General features: G+C 35.6%; 1 protein-coding gene across 1 annotated transcript; it reads right to left on the reverse strand.

Moving 5' to 3' along the window:
- Positions 1-513: 513 nt before the first annotated feature.
- LOC145661064 (uncharacterized) lies at positions 514-1,812 on the reverse strand. The gene has a single exon (XM_081726505.1). It carries the CDS (start codon positions 1,810-1,812, stop codon positions 514-516), a length of 1,299 nt encoding a protein of 432 aa, XP_081582631.1.
- Between the last annotated feature and the right edge of the window lie 19,950 nt (positions 1,813-21,762).

A 21,762-nucleotide genomic window follows, 5' to 3' on the forward strand; every position in this document is an offset into this window, starting at 1 on the left:
GAACTAGCTTTCCGGGTATCCCTAATTCCTGGAGTGCATTCCACATTTGCTTCCTATTTATCTTGTCGTATTCTGTTCTGAAGTCTATGAATAAGTGATACGTGGTTATGTTTTTTTTTTTCAGAATTTTTCAAGTGTCTGTCGAATTGTGAATATTTGGTCCGTGGTTGATCGTCCTTTTCTAAAGCCACCCTGATATTCTCCTACCAGTGCTTCATAGTATGCTTCCAGTCTATTGCGTATGATGGTTGTAAATATTTTATATGCTGTTGTGAGTAATGTGATTGCTCTGTAGTTATCGCAGGATAGTTGGTCTCCTTTTTTATGTATGGGGTTTATTATCCCTGTTTTCCATTCTTCAGGTATGTCTCTCGGGTCATTCCAAATTTTGCAGATCAGTTTGTGTAGATCAATCACTATTTCCTCTCCTCCTTTCTTAAGTAGCTCTGCCGCTATTGTGTCAGTTCCCGGTGCTTTGTTGTTTTTAGATTTTTTTATTGCTTCTTTAACCTCTTAAAGTGTTGGCGTCTCTGTTTGCATCTCTCTAGTTTCTTTGTTTTCGAAATTTGTCTGAGCTGTTTCATTTGGTTCATCCGGTTCATCGTGAAAAGTTCTTTCGTAGTATCTAGACCACCGGTTCAGTATCTCCTCCTTGGAGTTTAGTATGCTGTTGCCTTCATCCCTGATTGCAGTGCAGTATGGCTTAAACCCTCTTTTTAGTTGCTTAACTTCCTTGTAAAAGAACCTTGTTTCCCCTCTATATCGTACGTTCTCAAGTTCTGCTATTTTGCTCTCTATACTGGATTTTTTCTTTTGTCGGAGTAGTTTTTTGGCTTTTCTCCTGGCTTCATTGTAAATTTCTTGTCTTTCCCTTGTTCTGTGAGTTAGCATGTTATTCCTAGCTACATTCCGTTCCTTAATTGCTATCTCGCACTCGCTGTCAAACCAGTCGTTTCGTTGAGGTTTGTTCCTTTCTCCGATTGTTTCTTCTGCTGCTCTAACTATGTTGTCTTTTATTGATGCCCATATATCGTTGACGTTTTGTTTTCCTGTCCATTGTGTTTCCTCCATATACTGAGTGACTTTGCTCCTATATTCGTTGACTCTTTGTTCATCCCTTAATTTCTCTATGTCCCACTTCTTGACTTGGTGCATGTTGGGGTTCCGTTGTGTGCTTATTTTTGTGTAGATACGGGTTACTACCAAATAGTGATCGGAGTCTATGTTAGCTCCCCTCCTTGTTTTCACGTCTTGTATATTGCAACTGTGTCTGCTGTCTACTACAACATGGTCAATCTGATTTTCGGTCTTTCCGTCCGGTGATCTCCATGTTACCTTGTGTATTCTTTTATGTGGGAACCATGTGCTAGATATGGTCATGTTCTTTGAAGCTGCAAAGTCAATTAACCTTATGCCGTTGCCGTTTGTTGTTCCATGCGCGCTATATTTCCCTATCGCTGGGTAGAAACAGCTTTCTTTACCGATTTTTGCATTCATGTCACCAACAATTACTTTCATATCATATTTCGGACATTCGTCATATGCTTTTTCCAGCTGGCTATAGAACTCGTCCTTTACTCTATCATCCTTTTCTTCGGTTGGTGCGTGGGCTGTGATAATGGTTATGTTGTATGAATTTGCTCTTACTCTGATTTTACATATCCTGTCGCTGACTGGCGTGAAGCTAATTATTTTACTACGTATTTGACCCCTGACTATGAATCCCGTTCCAAATTCTTTCTTTTTGTTGTTTCCACTGAAATAGATGGTTTCCTTTTGTCTTTGGTGAATGCCTTTATTGTCCCATCTCATCTCTTGTATGCCACATATGTCTATGTTATATTTCTGAATTTCGTTTGTTAGTTCTTGCAGGGCCCCCGGTCTATGTAGTGTTCTAACATTCCACGTACCGAGTACCAGTTCTTTGTCCTTTTTTCGTTTCCGGTCCCTCTTCCCCTTGATCCGTCCATTCCGAGGCGATTCTTCCGGTCTTCTAACAGTAGTTTTTTTTCGGGGCCAGGTTGTCGGCCTGACGCCCAACCCCCAACCTGGAGGACCAGGCCCGACTTCTTCCGTCCCCTTACTTTCCACAGGGATTTTTTACCACAGAGGTTTTATACCCTGCCTCCGGTAAGGGTTAACAGCACCACCACTTGAAGGCGAAGTCGGACTTGGGTGAGAGAGGTGTGAGGCTTCATTTCAAAAACAGATCTGCCATTCGGTGCACTTCACCACCCGAGTAGGTGCCACTGTGGTTTCTTAGGTATAATAATAAATGTATTGTATTAATATTTCTGTGCGAATTAATAACAAAATAATTACATAGAGAAATTTTAATGTCAATTATGTGCTTGGACGAAGAAAACTATGAAATACAGTAAATTAATATAATGCTAATGGAACCCGGAGATTCAATGCCACATTCACAGAAGCTCTCCATTGACTTCTGTTCTTATCCAACCGGATCCATTTTCTACTTTGTATTCCTGTTTCTGCGAGCAAAGTCGACCTAAGGCGTGTGGGACGTGCCAGCGTTTTGGGAAAAGGCGGAAAGATACGAAGAATATGTAATGATGCTAATTGTTTTATATAATCTTTGAAGCCAAATCCACCTATAAATGTGAATATGAAATAGTTCAAATTTTAAAAATAATTATTAAAAACTTTTTTGAATTAAAGCAAGAAAAGTTCATACATAAAAGACATTTTCTGTGTTTTTAGAATCTCTTTGCAAAATGTAAATTGTTCAACTGAAAATCGGATCTGAGAGAAAGATACACAAATTTTAGTGCAAAAGAGTAAATAAATGTTTTGTTACCTGTAAATTTATGATTATTATTATCAAAATTTCCCTAAATTAACGGAATAGTTTTTTAAAACATTTTTGTAACATCCAAGCATCTTTTTCTTCAAATATAGTTTCTAGGCCTTCCTAATATTTTGTAAATGCTGTCTACTTACAAGTCTGCTATTTACTGAAATAACTGTATATATTGCTCTCACTATCCCTTAAACTAAAATGTAATAGATATGGTCCTGTTTTTAACTATATTTCATTTATTTTCTGCATGTCAGTGATATTTTGAAAGAAATAACAATATTCTACTTATAGATGCTGGCAGTTTTATTTTCTACCATAAGAAAATTGTGAAATATTTCAATGGTAAATGATTTATTTACTTTGTTATCAACACAATATGTATTACCAGTATTTTAAATAAAGTTATTAATAAAATATTAATAATAAGCTAGATTTTCTAGTAGATCGCTTATTTTATTTGAGCGTCGATTGATGAAGGTATTTGTGTATTGAAAAAGTATTAGTCTGTGGAAAATGTTACTTTAAAGTATTATTTCACTTCAGCTAAAATTCTAAATTTTAAATGTTGTGTTTTAAAAAAGCCAATGTAGGCCTCCGGTTCCTCGCTTTTGGTTGGAGTTAGAGGTCTGCGCACAGGTCGGAATTTTTAACCCGGGCCGTGAATTTATAATGTGAAGGCCGACCCGAGTACGAAATATGTTTGTCCAAGCCAGTTGTAAATTTACATTAGAAATGGAAATAATTTTATGAACGAGTTGAGCTGATTTTCAGTTTAGCGTCCCATTCAGCAGCGAGGCTATATGAGTCGTGGGTCTACAACTTAAGATGGAATCTGAATGACACGAGCTTGCGCCGAGCTTCCGAGAATCGAACCCGGGCCTCTCACGTCAAAGGCGCGTACGCTGACCACTTAGTCACGAGGGGGCTCCAATTTTATGAACGAAAATGATAATTTGTGTAGAGAGCGAAGAATATTGAGAAATAGTCTAATGAAATTATTAAATTGCGTTACTAACATCGTACAGATGTTTTTTATACGTAAATTGTAATAAGCCAAATATATAATGCAAAATAAAATTAGACTTACATAAAATTTTACATTGACACTAGGGAAGTGCGAATGTAAAGATAGTAGGGTTCTTTGTCGGACAGGAATGTACTTTGGATTATACGTATATTTGCTGAATGTTGGATTTTGTCAGCATTGATTATTAGAAATTGATATTTTATTTTGTTTAAATATCTTTAGCATAGCTAGTAAACATTTCCTTGCTGGAACTAAAGTGCTGGCCCAAAATTATTTCCAGTTTCAATTTGTATCATTTTTTTCTACAAAAAAACTACTTCAATACTATTAATATTAATAATATACATTTTTTAATACTACAGAGTAACTTAACCATTGTGGATTTCTACATAAATAACGTATGTCATATTTTGGGACTTCTAATGAAATATTTATGTATGTACTATGAGTAAAATTGCCAGTGTGGTTTTTAAGAAAGTATTTTTTAAAAAAGTTATTGTCAAGAGTAAACTGATTTTTAATTTTTAAAAAGATAACTTTCCACACATATGAGACGTTTATTTGTCAAATATAAACAAAATCACCTGAGTCATTTATCAGTTCCCAAGAAATGGTGTACCCCTTTGAAGATTTAACAACTTTAAAAAATCGTTTTATCAACAATCGGTTATCACTCACGGTTACTTAGATAAGTTTGCACACGAACAGAATTTAGTGATATCTAGGGCTGTTAGAATACCATACAATTCATTTCTCACATTGTCTGTCGCAACTTATGTTTACACCGAAGAGTCTACAGTCACAATGGCGTGCCCGAGAAAACGCATTATTATATTAAAATCGGATAATTTTTACAAGTATTTCCATGTATTTTTTTATTCTAGTTTGAGGCACAAAAACTTCCCCTTAATCTTGACCAATTTTAACGTCAATATGTATGTATGACTGATTGAAAAAGTCTCAAAGAAAATATGCGGCAGCTTACATTAAAATGGAATATTTTTAATGAAGTTATCATAGGACAAACAGACTAGAACTAAGCCGGTAGCCAGCCCAAAAATGTAGAGAGGGCGGTAGATGTTAGGGCGGGGGGAACCAACCATATTATAGTTCATCAACATATTATAGTTCACTTGCAAGCCTACCGTGAAAATTTTAGGGAGGCAAGCAAAAATTTAGGGGAATCCGGCCCCCTAAACCCACTGGATACTGGCCTGACTGGAACATATTTAAATACATAAACATGCACAGAAATACGTGTTGCGTCAAGAGGTGACAAATTATTTTCGCTCTCTTCAATTATTCAATGCATCTCGATTTGAAATTAAGCTTCTGTCACATCTATCAATGATATGGCAATAGACAAATGAGGGGAACATGGAATTCAGAAAATTTAAAAAGAGGGAAACCAGATGACAATGATCGACAAAGAGATGGGAGCCTATGATTTAAAAAGAGTTATTCTCCACTGAAAAGTCCTTTTCCCACAACAACGATAAAACTTTGGAATGATATAACACCTTTCCAATAAGAATGAAGAACAGATATAATAAATTGTATTTCTAATATTTTTAAAGAAAAGTTTAACGTCCCAGGATTATACACCGAGGTTAAGGCAGGCAGTAATGATAAGATGGATGATAATGGTGGAATGAAGTAAGTAAAAGAAAATGGGAGCACCCTGAGAAAATCCACGTGCACGGTGTTTATTATAAAGTTCAGTTGGCACGGGCTGGAATCGAACCAGGTACCTCAGCCACCAGAAGTGAATTCTTTACCACTGAGGCACCGCGGCTCCCATTTCCAATAATATTGCAAGCAGTATGTGCCTCAATGTTAGAAGACAAACAAGAATAAAAACAATCTGCTACGTAACAGTGAATCTTTTTTTATGTATACAATAGTACAAATATAAACAATATGTTCCCGCAGGATAAAATTTATCAATTTTTGTATTAATTATTATTAGTAAGAAACGACATACTCTTTAGCACCATAAAAATTGTATTTCATTCAGAATTGCGCATGAGAGTTTTCCATCAAGCACAGCGGCACATATCTGTCTTCAACATTGGAGGAGACGGGTAATATATATATATATATATATATATATATATATATATATATATATATATATATATATATATATATATATATATATATATATATAGAGAGAGAGAGAGAGAGAGAGAGAGAGAGAGAGAGAGAGGAATGTTCCAAATATTTATGAAATTGAAAAATAATGCTATGGAGAATCAGGGGAGCAAAGTTGTCTTCAATATTGGGAGGCGGGCAGATTTGAGGCTTATTTTGGGAGGACATCAATTTTATCTCACTTTCCTTTGTGGCAATCGGACACAAATAATCGCGTTTCTCACCAAAAAATACATTTCAAATCGGATTATTGGGGGACAGTCCCCCCAGTTCCAAGATTGGAGGGGACATGTCCCCCTCATTCCCCCAGGATTTATAAGCATGACATTGTCTTCAGGTCGATATAATTCACGGACTGATCTCGTCTTTGTTGATTATGCTTTGAAGGTTGAAGGTAGATGGTAATGATGATAATGAAAATGAACTGATGGAATAAAGGAAGTGGGGCGGAACAGAAGAACCCTGAGAAAACTTACGCAAACAGCGTTAGTCTACCACGAAGCCCATAAGATGAGGGTTCTACCATTGACAAACTGCGGCCCCACGATAGTATAGTTAAACAAAAAGTTAATCATAATATTGTGGTCTATGTCATCAATCACATTGCACAATATATCATTCGTAATGAGATGTATGATGAGATGTACTCTTCAGTATCAGCTTCATCTTAATAAGTTGATGCGAGCGCTTCCGGGTTCGACTGCCGGCGGGGACACTCGGAAGAAACAATGTAAAAGCTTTTTCAGGATAGCCTTCCTGATTGAGACTCTCCTGGGCTATCCTCATTCATACTAGTCAAGTGCCAGGATGACACCTAATATACAGATCCCAGGACGCTTCCTTCCTTCCCTTTTCTCGTATACTGTGATCGCCGAGGGACGTCATCACTCAAACGTGACGGTCTAACATGGTCATAGATGTCGAAAGCCTAAAAATCTAATTTCTAATCCTAATCATCTTAATATGTGGCGTGGATATCATACAGCACCATTTTTTTTTAGTTAAAAAAATCTCCACTTTCTCCAGAACTGCGCATGAGGATTTACACTCATTTGTTCAGTTTAATGAGATCCAATTTCAGTTTAATGAGATCAATTGGTAAGGTCTCATCCTTGAACATTTCTTCGTAATACGCTGATAATAATGTAGAATTTCTCATTACTAAATAATTTCTCTGCCCATTTGTATTCAAGACGTACGATTCTGCAATAATTACCAAAGAGAATGTAGATACTTTTCAATGAGTATTTCTGAATTAGCCCCCTAATATCCCTGGAACTTTGACAACACTATCTAGTGTAATGGAGTGACCAACTTACGTTTCTGTCTCTCTTTTTTTTATTTTTTTCATAAGCACAATGGCATTTTTAGTCTGTAGAGGCAATAGTATAAGAGAATGGATATTATTATTATTATTATTATTATTATTATTATTATTATTTTACTTGCACCGACTGCACGTGTTTATACAAGTTAAATAGACTTCTACGTAAAAGTCAATCATAAATTGGATTGCTAGATACTTTAATTGAAGAAAAAGAGAATTAAAACTGGAGTAAAACCCACTTGAAAGGCATACCAGAAATCCAGTGTTGGTTTATTCAATAATAAATATATAAAAAACATTTTTGCTTTTGTGATCACCTAAACGTTTGAAACGAGAGTGAAAAGATATCCAAAAAAGAATATGTATCGACACAAACAACAAACTGGAATGCGGAAAGTGACGTGATATGTGAGTCTATCGCTCAACAGTATTGAACTAATGCTGGCAAATGAGGTCATAGCACACTTGGTTCTGTGTTTAAAGCCCCTTTGTTGGCCATTCAGCTTCCAGCGAATTTTTCATCTGTGTTGAACCAGTTATCGATTTCATTCTCCAAATTTTCGCTGACGTGAGGCAATATGTGCTGCGCATTAACTGGGCTTTATTCTCTGAAAATCACCCGCAATTACCTAACAATATAGCAATTCATTAGCTGCGCTTCTTTCTATAGGCTAATCTTCTCAGCAAATTAATACGAAATAAGATGCATATTGTGGAAAGAAAGGATTCATGTGCATACAGAAGAAGATAGGCGAATATTCTTCAAAATATAAATGTGATTTTTTTTCCTGAAAGCAAAACTGCATGATTAAAAGAAGATAGCTATGTAATTTTAACACTACTCTCTTTAAAGACATTTATGCATCGTAGAACAGTTTATTTCGTTGATTCATTGTTTGGTGTGTTCATGAATGCATTCCTGCTACAGTAAACGCTCTTTAATCTGGCACGTTTGGGATCACGACCGTACCAAACTAATGATTTTGCCGAACTAGCGACTATGAAATGTCAGTATAATTTTCACTGGAATAGCAAAGACAAATCACTTTAGATTTTTAAAAAATGTAAAGAATTAAAACGTTTATTTTAAGTATTTGCACACATTCTAAACCTGTGCAGACGATAATAAATATCCTGCTGTACCAAATATATTTTTATTTATATAAACTGCCGAAGAACCAATATTGAAATCACACATTATGAAGTAGTCCCTGTTTTCACCTTTTTCAAGACGATAAATTATCTCTGTTTTTACTGTATAGTGAGAATCATAAGCTTACACTTATTAGTTTTATGTAATAAAACTTATAGAACTCATGCAAGATTTCTAGAACATTTTACGCTACAGTACACTGTATGTAGACTATAATTTTGTATAATGTACAAACGTAATATGTAACCCGCTAGAAAACAGGAAACACTTTATTCATATGAAACTGACATTCACAATAAACTTTCAACTCAAACGCGGACAGCACTGGTAAAACCTAGCAATCAAGGTCAACGAACGCCCGAATTCACTCGAAAAATCACGAGCAGCTCGATCAACCCCGGATTACAGAACGTGCCGAAAAACAGATGCCGGATTAAAAGCGTCTACTGTATATACATTTTTTAATCACATTTATATTTCAAAAGCAGAAAATAATTCATTACTATTAATTATCTACGTTTTAAAAATTTTGAAGTCTGTGCCAAGGCAAACAAATTAATGCCTTATAAAATTATCATCGAAATTAATATTATATTAAGTATTAATTTGTTTAGCTTGGCACAGATTTCAAATTTTTAATACGTAGATAATGAATAGTAATGAATTATTTTCTGCTTTTGAATTATAAATGTGATTAAAAAATGTACATACTGTATATCTATGTAAATGTTTATACATAGATAATAGTAGGCCTATTGAATTATTTTCTGCTTTTAAGAATTGTATTGTTATTTTCTACTTTCTATCGTTTTCATTGTCAACTATGTCCAAGTTATACGTGAACATAGGCACAACCTTTAGATAGATAGATAGATAGATAGATAGATAGATAGATAGATAGATAGATAGATAGATAGATAGATAGATAGATAGATAGATAGATAGATAGATAGATAGATATGAGTCGAATTGAGAACCTTTTTTTCTTAAATCGGAATGCTGTGATTTCCCTCACAATATCTGAAACTACAGTATATTCCAACTGATTACTTTGCTTGGAAGTTGAAGTAAATGTTTAGTATATAAATACATAAAATGCAGAAATTAAATCTGCGAATAACTTGCTTTAGATGTAAGTATTAGAAAAGATCTACAGACGAAGCAAAGTTGTCTTTGTTAAGAAAGTTGAGTAAGTCTAGTTCGGCATCATTCTCCAAGTAGAGATTATTAGATAAAAGCAGTGCTCACAAATATTAAATTTTAACAAAAGCATTAGATATATGTACTGGTCGCCTTTTCTGTGTTTTCGATAGTCACTATGCTCTGTAGAGTTGGTACAAAAACTTTTTTTCAAGAGTAAGGTGTAAATACGTTGAGAGAAAGTCAATAACGTCCGAAGGAGTCGGGCGGACATACTGTAATTTTCTGTACAATACTAGAAACTACAGAAACAGTCCATAAGCAAATACAATAGATAGAGATATTGTTGTGGAAGTATTCTGTGGTTGCTATATGTATAAAGATTTGCGTTTAGAAAGTCATTGTCTAGAAAGTTGTACTTGTGTGGGTATTTATTAAAGTTAAACTGAGCTCTGTATAATTATCTCGGTGGTTTAAATTGACACAAAATTATGTTTTATATATACAGACGCGGATCCAGGATATGATCAAGGGAGGAGCTAAACCATAGTTTGCCGCTTTATGCAGTGTAAAGTAGGATTGAAGCCCATTTTATCCAGTGTATACCTGAGCATGAAGGAGGGTTATAAAGGATATATATAAAGGATACTTTAATAAATAAATGGTAAGGAGGGTTTAGCCCAGAGTTTCCCAACCTATGGTACGGGAATCACTGGTGGTACATGAGCTACTGTTAGTGGTATATACGACTTATGGCGGTAACGCTTTGGTGGTACGCCAGTGTAAAAGATTGAGAACCTCTGGTTAGCCTAATTTTAATGGTTAGATTTAAGTTGCCGAGCATTAGCTAATTTTAGTTTAACATTGCAAACTGCAAAAATAAGTTGTTCAATAGGTTTATAAACTCTGTATTTGTTTATTCAGTATTCTGACCTAACCACTACTGAAATTACATCATAATAAAGTATTTGTTAAGCACCACCAAAATATGTGAAATCTGTTGATTTTTCATTTAACATCCTATTTTAAAATAGAATTACAAAAGGTATTTTTTTTTTCAAAAAAACTAGATATTACGTAGGTCTATAACATATAAAGGTGTAATGTTTTCAATTCCATGTCTGTTTTGGATAATAGTACATACCTTTTTAGTTATGTCAAAAGTATAATCGTAGTTAACAGCGGTTAAATAACAAAATGTTCTGTAAAAAATATTTATAATTCATTGATACTTCCTATATTTGATCACTTTCGCAGTTAGCACAAAAAGATAAAGTGTACTCCATTGGCTTCTATAACTAAAAAAAATGGATCTGGAATTGTTGATGATCCATTGTCGTATTTTCCTCGTTGACTCGTAACTCAACACAGAACATAAAGAAGATCTTAAGCCGATTGTGATAAGACTCAAAACAGAGATACAAATGAAATAACGTCTTCAACTTCTTGGACTTGGAGGAATGTCAAGAGATCTCCTCCTAAGCTTTAGAACTTAATATTCTTAGTGTGTGCCAAAGGTTAGAGAATTTCCATATTTCTCGCTTCTTTTGCCACGACGGTGGAAATTCTTTTCTTTTTCGTGTTTTATACTCTTGTCTTGTCTCGGAACAGTGCACAGAAAGTTGGAAACTGATCCTCTTTGTCTTATTCTTTTTTTTTCATCTTGTTTATGTTTGGCTTTGTTTACTTTGATGCATCTGTATAAGATTAAGCATCAGGATTTGTCCAGGTTTATTTTTCTACAGAATAGGGCATAAATAAGTGTATACAGTAGGATAAAAGTTTTGTACATTTGATTGATTGATTTATGATTAAAATGGGATAAGGATAATTTGTCCCCGTCATGATAAGACAAATTCCGAACATATATTGCATACTAAACATTTTTAATAATAAATAATGTGTGCGTTTGTGTAGGTGTGCCTGTCATCAGTTTTTCGCATACGAGGGTGGATTAGCATGCTCCGTCCCTGACCCATTTCTAGTGACAGTAGAGACTTGTAATTTTATACATAATATTGAGCATACTTTAGACTAATATCCACAAAGTTTTAAGAATTTACAGCAATTTCTTTGATCTAGTGAAGAGATGGTGCTGTGGATTTAAATGTGGTCGTCAGACCTGTAAAGATGAGCATGGTGGTGGTCAATCTCCAACGGTGACCACACCAGAAATGATTACAAAAGTGTATGACATGATTTTAGTAGACCGGGAAGTTACTGTCCGCCATATAGCTGAGACATGTAGCATCTCAACTGGCAGGTGCATTCCATTCTACATAAACATTTGCTAATGAAAAAGATCTCGGCACGTTTTGTCCCGCGAATGCTGAAGGCCAACCAAAACAGAACACGTTGTGTGAAAAGTCAGAACCTGTTACGGACAATAAAGGCTGACAAGCCAATTTTTCTGAAGAAGAGATTTGTTACAATGGATAAAACGTGGGTTCACCATTGCGATCCTGAATGTAAGCGCCAAAGTATGCAATGGAAACACCACAATTCTCCACCACCATAGAAATTCAAGGTTCAGCCATCAAAAGGAAAAATCATGGCATCTGTTTCCTGTGATGCAGAAGGAATTCATTTAATAGATTATCTCCAATAGAGAAAGACAATCACAGATATTTATTTTGCAATTCTAATTGCACAATTACGTACGGCTATCAAGAAAAATGCCGTGGAATATTGGCTCATGCTGTTCCATTGCGACAATGCTTTCACACACACCTCCCAAGTTACGGTGGCTGCATATTCATGCAGCAAAGTTCGAAAGTGTCCCTCATGCCCTTCCCATTCTCCAGATCTGGCCCTCAGTGACTTCCACCTGTTCCCCAACTTGAACAAACATTTTCGTGAAAAACATTTTGCCAGTGATTCAGAGGTTATGAATGTTGTGAATGAATGGTTGCAGGACGAATCAAAATATTTATTTCCGATGGGATTGAAGCACTGAAAAGCCGATTGGAAAAGTGCGTTTCTGTTGCAGGAGACTACGTAGAAAAATAACTGTTGTTTTGTTTTCCTACAGAGGTTCCTCCTGTGTCAGGTGAGGAGCATTATGAACCATCCTCGTACAAATGATCCACTTAGAGCCACCAAATGTTGCACGCAGATAGATTTTTACTAGATCTATTCGAGTACGAATCTGTTTTACTTTCCAGCAACGAAAAGGAAGAAGAAAGAATGATAATCGTAATAAAAATCGAATTAGAAATTTCAACGGATTTACGTTTCATAACCCAAGAGACTTTTCAACCTCTATCCGTCCGATCGTCCTGATGCACTCCTCTAGAGGACACACCGTTCAACGTATCTTAACCAAGTTTTAAACTTAGGGTTTTTATTGACCCTCCAGAGGGTGTTCGAATTTTATTCCTACCCGTAAAAACGTTCCATGTCAGAAAGTCCCGGACAAGAAAGCCCGAGTCAAAATACCCCGCTCGTCAAAAGAGCCTAGTCAAATAGGTCCTACGACAAAAGATCCTCAGTCAAAAGGGATTCACGGCAAAAGAGCCCGAGTCAAAAGGGCTCCCCGACAAAAGGACCCGAGTTAAGAAGGACCCCGCGTCAAAAGAGCCCGGATAAAAACAACCTCACGACGAAAAAAATCTCAGATCAAAGCAGGAATGGAAAGCAGGGGGCACGAGGGGATGGCATTCCCCTAGTAATCTGAAATATTTGTCTAAAAGAAGGAAGCATATCAGTGGTTGTTTGGTAAAAAGAATTGGAAACTTGAATGGTCATTTTGATTTTTGTTTAGTTGTTTGTTCCGCAACAAACGCTATTGCTTAAGTCGGTTCTCCATGAAAGTTTACTTGCGCCCCTGTCTCTCTGGGCTTGTATTCTCGTAACATAACTCAATCAAACTATATCTATTAATGACTGTCCCCTTAGTTCTTGGATTTCCTTTTCCCACCCCTGAATCAAAGTATAAAAATAATTATTAGTATGAAAAATATTCTGTGAAAAATGTCTAATTTTGTTGTAAGAACATATATGTCGATCTGTATACAGGGTTAATCAAAAGTATTGAGATAGGTCGGTAATAACGACACGTGTGGACGAAGAGAAAGCAAATGTTGTAATTGGTGTATTAATTGGAAGTGCGGTCACCACGAAAGACATCTTGAATTTCGCTATTTTGCATATCACATAATATTTTTAAACGGAAAGTGGTATGATTTTGCACTTCATTTTAGGCTTGAATATTTCCACAAGTGAGAACGTGAACTCATTTTTGACCCCTTGCAATCTGTTATTAAACTTGATGTGCTCGGTTTGACATATATATCTAATAGAAGAAAGCATCATGACAGGAAAACAAAGAGACGTGTAGACGGAGCTGAAGCAAATGTTGCGAGTGCTTTGGTGTAAAAACTGTATTGAATGATTGTGTGTATATCATGGCAGCCATATTGGATTCATATTGAATTGAATATCACACAATATTTTTAAATAGAAAAAGACATGCTGTACATAAATTCCGACAAACACACATTCCCATAATTTTGAAAACTGTCAGTGTAATATCACAATATACATTGTGTCGCTTCTCTCTCGTAACATTTGTTTCAATATCTACGTGCGTATTTCAAGGGTGGGAAACGATTCTCGGAATTCTGTATGGGTGGTCAAGATACCACTTTTGTTAAAGGTTAATATAAAAGCTTGAGAAATTTAACTCTCTTTTTTTTCTGTGAATTGCACAACTTGCAGTTTTGTCTTCCCCAGCGTCTTCTAGTGCTTAGTAAAAACTCACCGAATATAATCTTCAAAAGCCAGGTTCAGTTCCCAAGAGGTTGACACGTCCGTTGGTATTTTCTCTCTCTATGTTGGCGATCGCTGGGTGTAATTCTGCTTTTTCCAAGCAACCAACTCAAACCAAAATAGAAAGAAAGAGTTAATACTCAAAGGTAACCAGTTTCCAACCGTTCTATTCTACAATTTTCACCTGTAGGAATTTCTCAATATCTGTAGATGTTTACTTGCTTCCACTAAATACAAATGATATTTGTGTAGTCATAGGTATTTTGGACCAGCAGGAGTCACGAAATAGAGGTAGCTGCAGCCTTGTTTTTCTCCATTACACATGGGACTCTTTGTGACCAAATGACTAGTGCGCACGCTTTCTGTGTCCCAATTCATATTCCCTTGATGCTCAGAAACGACGTTAGACTTCAGTATATCGTTAATATAATACGTGAGTAAAAACACTTTCGGAATTTTAAAGCAAAAATACAATGAATTTTTGTAAATTGTGCTGGCATTTCAATATTAGTAAATTATAGTGTGACGTGTAGGATGACCAGAGGTTCTCTTTTGCTCATGTGCCAAACGTACTTGACCAGAAATTTAAGATGAGTGGCTCAAGGTACTTATGTTCAACGAAAGACAAAAGGGTTTTGCATTCATTCATATGATTATATGTTGCAATTTATCATACTGAACATTAAGCACAATATTCAAAATTCGTGCCTCATGCTAATTCAAAATTCCAGCCAAAATTTAAAATTCCAGCCAAATATCAAGTGTTATATTTGTCAATTTTATATCTATAAAATGGAATACGTGGGAGCGATCAAATTTAGAGAAGTTCTAGAGAACATTTATAAATATGTATTTTTGACAATTCCCAAATTTATGAGGTGGGTTAATGTACCTCCTTCCAAATAAGTAATAAAAGAAAAATATCAATGTAATATGCCGTGAGAGAGAATTGAGCTCCAATTGTACCAATCTATATAAGCATATAATACACTAAAGCTTCATCAAAGAGGATATAATAGTTCAAAAGCCTTTAAATTTTGAACTTTTGATATTTTTTTATCCATAAAAGGGAACAAGTAGTACCAGTAGTGAACGCAGGAATTTATTCGGGAGGGGTCCAAATTCAATATGAGGGTATGTTATACAATGGAGTCTCGTTAATTCGAACTTGGATAATTCGAAATATTGGATAATTCGAACAGAAGTCCATTCCCCAAGGAAACTGCATTGAAAACAATAGTAAAAAATCGTGGATAAATCGAACTTTTGAACCTATGTTTTGGATAATTCGAAGTAAATACAGTTGAAAATTTTTAATGTTGAACAGATGTAAACAGAGAAACACAGTTTTAACGTGTTTTCAGTTATCGAGATGCAGCCATAGGGAAGAGTAATACAAAAGATAAATAGAAAATCTATGTAATGATAAAGATGAAGGTGAGTTGAGAAGAAGTAAAGATAAAGAACGTGTGCAATTCTCATCTTGTTTCAGAATTGGTTGAAAATTTAAGATGAATTGTTGATAAAGTCAACCAAATGTTATTAATATCGTATTCCACGCAATACATGAAATTCAAGATTTATTGACCGTGCAAAAACAATCAAATTGAAGCAAATGAGGTTTACTTTTAATTCTTAAAAGTGAGAACAGAATATTCAAATTATTACTGGTGTTTAATTGTTTGGGCTATTCAATGTATGTTGTAGTGTTGTACGTAAATATATTTTCCATTGTACACGTAGTTTGAATTATGTGGAGTCGTTTGTTAGTTTGCGGTATTCGATCACGAAATTAATAAGCTGCTTTAAAGGTAAAGTCTACACCATATGAATATGTTTTTGATGTACAGTACTTTGGTTTGTTTGTTGTCATATATGTGAAAATGAATGTTGTTGGATAATTCGAAGTTTTTTCTTGTCCCCTTGGACTTCGAATTAAAAAGAGTCCACTGTATTAAAATTCCTAAAATTGTCCCTAAAATTAGGCTAAATTTACACAAAAGTCGAAATTTCGGGGGTTCCGTCACCCAGAACACAAACCCTGCGTACGACCCTGAGTAGTACCAACTAAACTTACAGAAATATATATTTAAGTCCTTGAGAACACTTATTAAATTTTGTCACTTCAGAATTTCCAAATTTAAGGGGTGGGCCTATGTACCCTTCCAAAATTTAAGAGGAGTGCATCAATGCACCTATGTCCTATTAAAAGAGAATGACCCCTGTAGTCAACCATTTAACCGTATGTTATAGGACAGCTTCATCTAAAAAAGAGAAATTAGGCCAATAGCCGAAAATATGGTAAGTATATGGTAATCAATATTTTGGCAATTTTTTACCCATAGAAGGGAATAAACATCACCACCGAAATTGACGAAGCTATGTGTTTGAATCCTAGGGAACGTTTAACAAATTGTTTGACAATTCCAAATTTAAGCTGTGGTCCTCTGTACTCCTCTCAAATTTTGAGAAGGCAACATCAATGTGCCTATATCTTATAAAAGGAATTGGACCCCTGTAGCTATCCGTATAACCATATAACGTGGGAAAATCTCATTAAAGAGGATTACATATGCCAAAACCTCCTAAGTTTGAATTTTTGTATTTTTTTTAAATATAAAAGGGAACGAGATGGACTTCGCAAACTTACATAGATACATACCTCAATCATATACTAACATACTAAATTTTTAAATTTGGCAATTTTTTCGACATTAAATAGTGGTCCTATGTATCACTTACAAAATTTATGAGGAGTCGGCCAAAATACCTATTCCCAAAATTTAGGAGTGGCCCTAAGTCACTGATCCTGGGAGAGGAATTATGGCCCCTGACCCAGGGAACAAGGGGCGCAAATGTTTATTTAAGTGACGCGCATACTATTCATTGAATTCATTGAATCGTGATAGATGGGTACAGAAACTCTTGGTTTCATTTTGGATGTTGACAGATGAGTGCAAAATCTTGGTTGCCTCTAGACAGTTGACAGATGGGTCTAATAACTTTCACTCCTCTGGATCTTGGTAAACATTCACAAAATCACTTAGCTCTCTTCTGGATTTGTATAGATTGTGCAACAATTCTTTGTCTCCGACTGAATGAGGGTGGCGCAATAATATTTGGCTCTCTTCTGGATTTTGGCAGATGGTAGTAAAAACTAATGTCTTCACTAGATCTTGATAAGTGAACGTCCTTGCACAGGGGAGAATAAAGTGAATTTCTGCAGTTCATGCTTGACGTAACAAGAAACGCAAGTTTTTTTTTAAATATTGATCCTTTTTTGTTTTTGATTTTTCTGTATATTTTCTCTTACATCTCTCATCATGTTCTATTTTCTTCACTCTCTACTTTTTTTTAATAAAACCACAAAGAAAATATGGAACAAGTAAGGACCTACAAAAGCTCAAAAATCTCTAAAACATTTTACTGCACTCACGCGAGATTCCGACCTTCATCACAAAAAATAAATAAATAAATAAAATTAAAAAAATCACGTCGGCCAAAGCAATTAGTAAAATTGAATTGGATTAAGCATTAGCAACGGAAGAAGAAGTTAGGCTTCGATAATGAATATTACTAGGCAATATAATCACCATAACAAACTTGTTTTTTGTTTGGTCATCTGAATAAACAGAAATCTTCGTACGGTACCCACGCACTCACAACTCAACAAGCACCGCAAAACTAATTATTCCGACGATTGCGACTAACAATTTTGACACATGGTTGTCTGGTTCCTACATTTTACCCCGCACTACTGAGTTGCTTGGAAATGGAACAATCCCACGATCGATTCCAGACTGAAACATGTGTCTGCAGGCGACCGCAATGGAGTGAATGAGTAGAAAAGTTGGAAGGGAAGGGGTTAGGGGAATAATATTAGCACTTCCAAGTCAAGTAAAGCTGGTGTTCCTCTGACCACTGCCATCATGTTATCTTCTCTCCCCCATTCACTCACTTTTTTCTTCGTTCAAAAACCCGTTTCTTCACATCTAAAAAAAATCCGTAGCTACAACATTTGGCAGCCTTCTTCTCATTCTGTAATTTCTATCTCTCTCGAACAAACGGACACACACACCAGCACATTCACTAAGGTATTGTTCCTTAAATGTGAAGAATCCTTTCTTCTGGGAATTCGTCCCAGTGGCTCCGCGTAGCGTATTCACTAACGCTCTCGCCTTCTGTGCGAGCGGTCCCGGATTCGATTCCAGTGGGGGCACTCAATCGAAAAAGTGTAAAACGCTTTTTCAGGCCAGCCACCCTGAATGAGGTTTTCATGGGTTTTCCTCATTCACGCCAAGCAAGTGCCGTGTTGATACTTACAGATTCCAGGCGGTTTCCTTCTTTCCCTTTCCCCGGATAGGGACTTCATCCGTCAAACGTAACGGGCTAAATGCCCTTAGATGCCGAAAGCTCAGAACTGGAAATCCTAAATCCTTGGAATTCGTCCCTTCACGGTATTACATTCTCCATTATTCTTTTACGATCCCACGTATTATTCTCCTCAAAACCTACTTGTGTTGAAAGTCCTAGAATCGAAGATAATCTATCTAAATATATTGTTAAACAAGAAGCCGTGTCACGTGTACATCACTTGAAGAACTTTGATTTGTATAGTGTGGTACTTTCCTAATTAACGTTGAAATCGAAATGGTTGGTAATGGATTTCTAGTACTTTCGGTTGACGCTTAATTGATTGCAGGAAATCGCGTCTCCTATCTATTATAGTTTTACTCTATAGCAATTTATGTTAAAGCAAAAAGAGGTTAAAATCTGCCATTTTCAGTTTGAACAGAGGGTTAAGAGAGAAAATGATACCTACTTTTAGAACGTTAATCGATTCCAAACAAACAAAGAAAAAAGCGTCTCACTATCTCAATAAACAATAAAATTTGATGAAGAAAATTAACCCAACTAATGATCGTCTCTTCATTATAGGCCTTAGTGGCTCGTCTAAACTTACATGAAATGTTTGTTAACTAGCTAACTTTTTTTTGTGGAACATCAATATGATCGCCATTGGTGAGCGGTAGGTAAGTGATTAAATTTTTGTAAAGGCGGTCAGGGTTCGAATCCCTACAGGTCCGAACTTTTTAACATGCTTCAATTTCAATTCATATTCAGTGTAATAAGCAAGCCTTTGGAAAAGGAAAGATATACCAAATTAACAAGGAATTGGAGTAGATTCATGAATGGAGAACAAAGATTTACGAACTTAATTCCTTGAATTGTTCCAGAATTGACATTTTCAGTTCATTTCAACCATTTTCTAACTCATATACGGTCAGTGATTTCTTTTTCTTTCTTGTCACATGCAATATGTAGTGAAATAACACGTCACACACACACAACGAATTATATCATTTGCATATGGCACTCATTGGACAACACGCTCCGAATGATAGAGATAAAACTTAAATGGAGAAATTTCTTCGTGCATCAGCGTCACAACAAAATCCTGTTTCAGCGTTCCATACGCTTACCAACTATTCTCTCCTTGTTGAAATATTAGGTGTAAATTGGGTTGCATCTGCCCAAGCATTTGCGATACCAGCAAAAGTACTGGATTCGAACTAATGGAGTTATAAGACGTCAGGGTGGAAGTACTTATGCTGTTGATACTCATATACAATTAAGTAGTAGAAATCTAAAAACAGTATTCAATTAAGCAGCAGCTAATCCCAGAGTAGCTGATTGGATGAAGCTAGTATCTGATACACTTGAATTATTCATATTATTATTTATTATAATCAATGATCCGATGTCAGTGAATTTGCCAGTACTTTTTGTACTTCTTCTTTAATTTTTTTACAGTGAAGAATGAATTGATAATACGAGTTTTATGTAACAATATTTAATAATACTACAATTGAAGAAGGTACAAATACACAGTGCTCGAACTTGAAAATTGTAACTAATCTTAGAACGTTAATCGATTAAAAAAAAAAAAAAAAAATACTTCTACTTCTTATCGTTTTTGCTCCGAAACTCAAAGTTATAGGGGATTTCTATCACTTCCTATTTTGGTAGAGAGTTCCAGATGGAGATGAAATGTATTCATGGAATGTTTAATCTATTGCAAGAAAGCGATTCTAGCTATTGCCGCTTAGTTCTATAGCAGTGATCGCCAAACAGTCGATCGCGAGCTACTCTCGGGGGCATTTTCGGTTAACGCTCCGTTTAGCTAACCTTCATTCCGCCATAAACAAATGTAAGATTAAAAAAAAAAGATTGGTAATTCTTTTGGTTAGTAGCTCATAGTAGAGGTTTTAAAAACGATACGGTAGGTCAGAAGCTTCACAAGTTTGACGACCACTGCTCCAGAGTGAATAGAATAGACTATATTATATTCTATTCACTCTGATTGCTCTATAGTAATCAACATTCAAACTGGAAATGGTTGATTTCTACTCCTACTAATGGATACATCACCTCCCTCAAAGAACTCGATTTCTAACTTCCTGGCCATAAATGATTGTAATCAATCAAGTAGTTCCTGACAAGTAAACCTTACGTTTGGGTGAATCGAGTTGCTGACTGAGACACATATGAGAAAGTAGTACTAAATGTGGTTAGTATTTCAGTGAAGTTGTAGGTGCGAAGCTCCAGGGGTTTAGGAGATACAGCTACCAGAACATCACATGGAAGTACAGAATAGTCTTCATACAGTTGGAGGTAAAAGCTCTGTAAGACCTCTTGTAACGACAAAAGGTGAATAACAAATATATGGGTATATATTAGGACTAGAGGGAAGTCATATAGTAAGGGTATACCTGACGGCGGCCATCTTGAAATCCGCCATTTTGAATTAAGGTTAAGTTTTTAAAATACGAATAGGGTCATGTGATACATGATTTAAGGCGCAAACTTAATCAGAAGAACAATGGTCACGTTAATTTTGAGTTACGCAGAATTGGTAAAAACTTACAGGGAAATTAAATATTGTTGCAGCATATGTATTAGTCCTTTACCCCACATTGTAAATTTTCTGTCAATGATAATAATTAAATAAAAAGCAGGTGGATAAATATTAGGTCTATGGTAAGAGTTGCCTTGATGGCGGCCATGTTAAAATCCGCCATTTTGAATCAAACAAAAGTTTTAAACAAAACGCATAACATTGACACCTTATTAATAGCAAATTTTACCATAACCATTTTTGCTTTATCATTAACCAGCACAAAATTAAATGGATCGCTCCTTACGACTACTGCTTTGACGGAATTGTTAACGACAGATGTGTCAAGTGTAACTCGATTGCCTTTGTCAGGTGTGCTCACTGTGAGCAGAGCATTTGTGCAAGTGATGCACTCTTTTCTGAACTACATATTGATTGTACTAATTGAGGACTTTTCTGGAAGAAAGACCCA

Source organism: Thermobia domestica, chromosome 9, assembly GCF_964235325.1.
Source record: "Thermobia domestica chromosome 9, izTheDome1.hap1.1, whole genome shotgun sequence".
NCBI classification, from domain to species: Eukaryota; Metazoa; Arthropoda; class Insecta; order Zygentoma; family Lepismatidae; genus Thermobia; species Thermobia domestica.

What these genes read in the sequence shown, in the direction of transcription:
- LOC145661064 (XM_081726505.1), bottom strand. Translation starts at nt 1,812, where the DNA reads ATGAGATGGGACAATAAAGGCATTCACCAAAGACAAAAGGAAACCATC.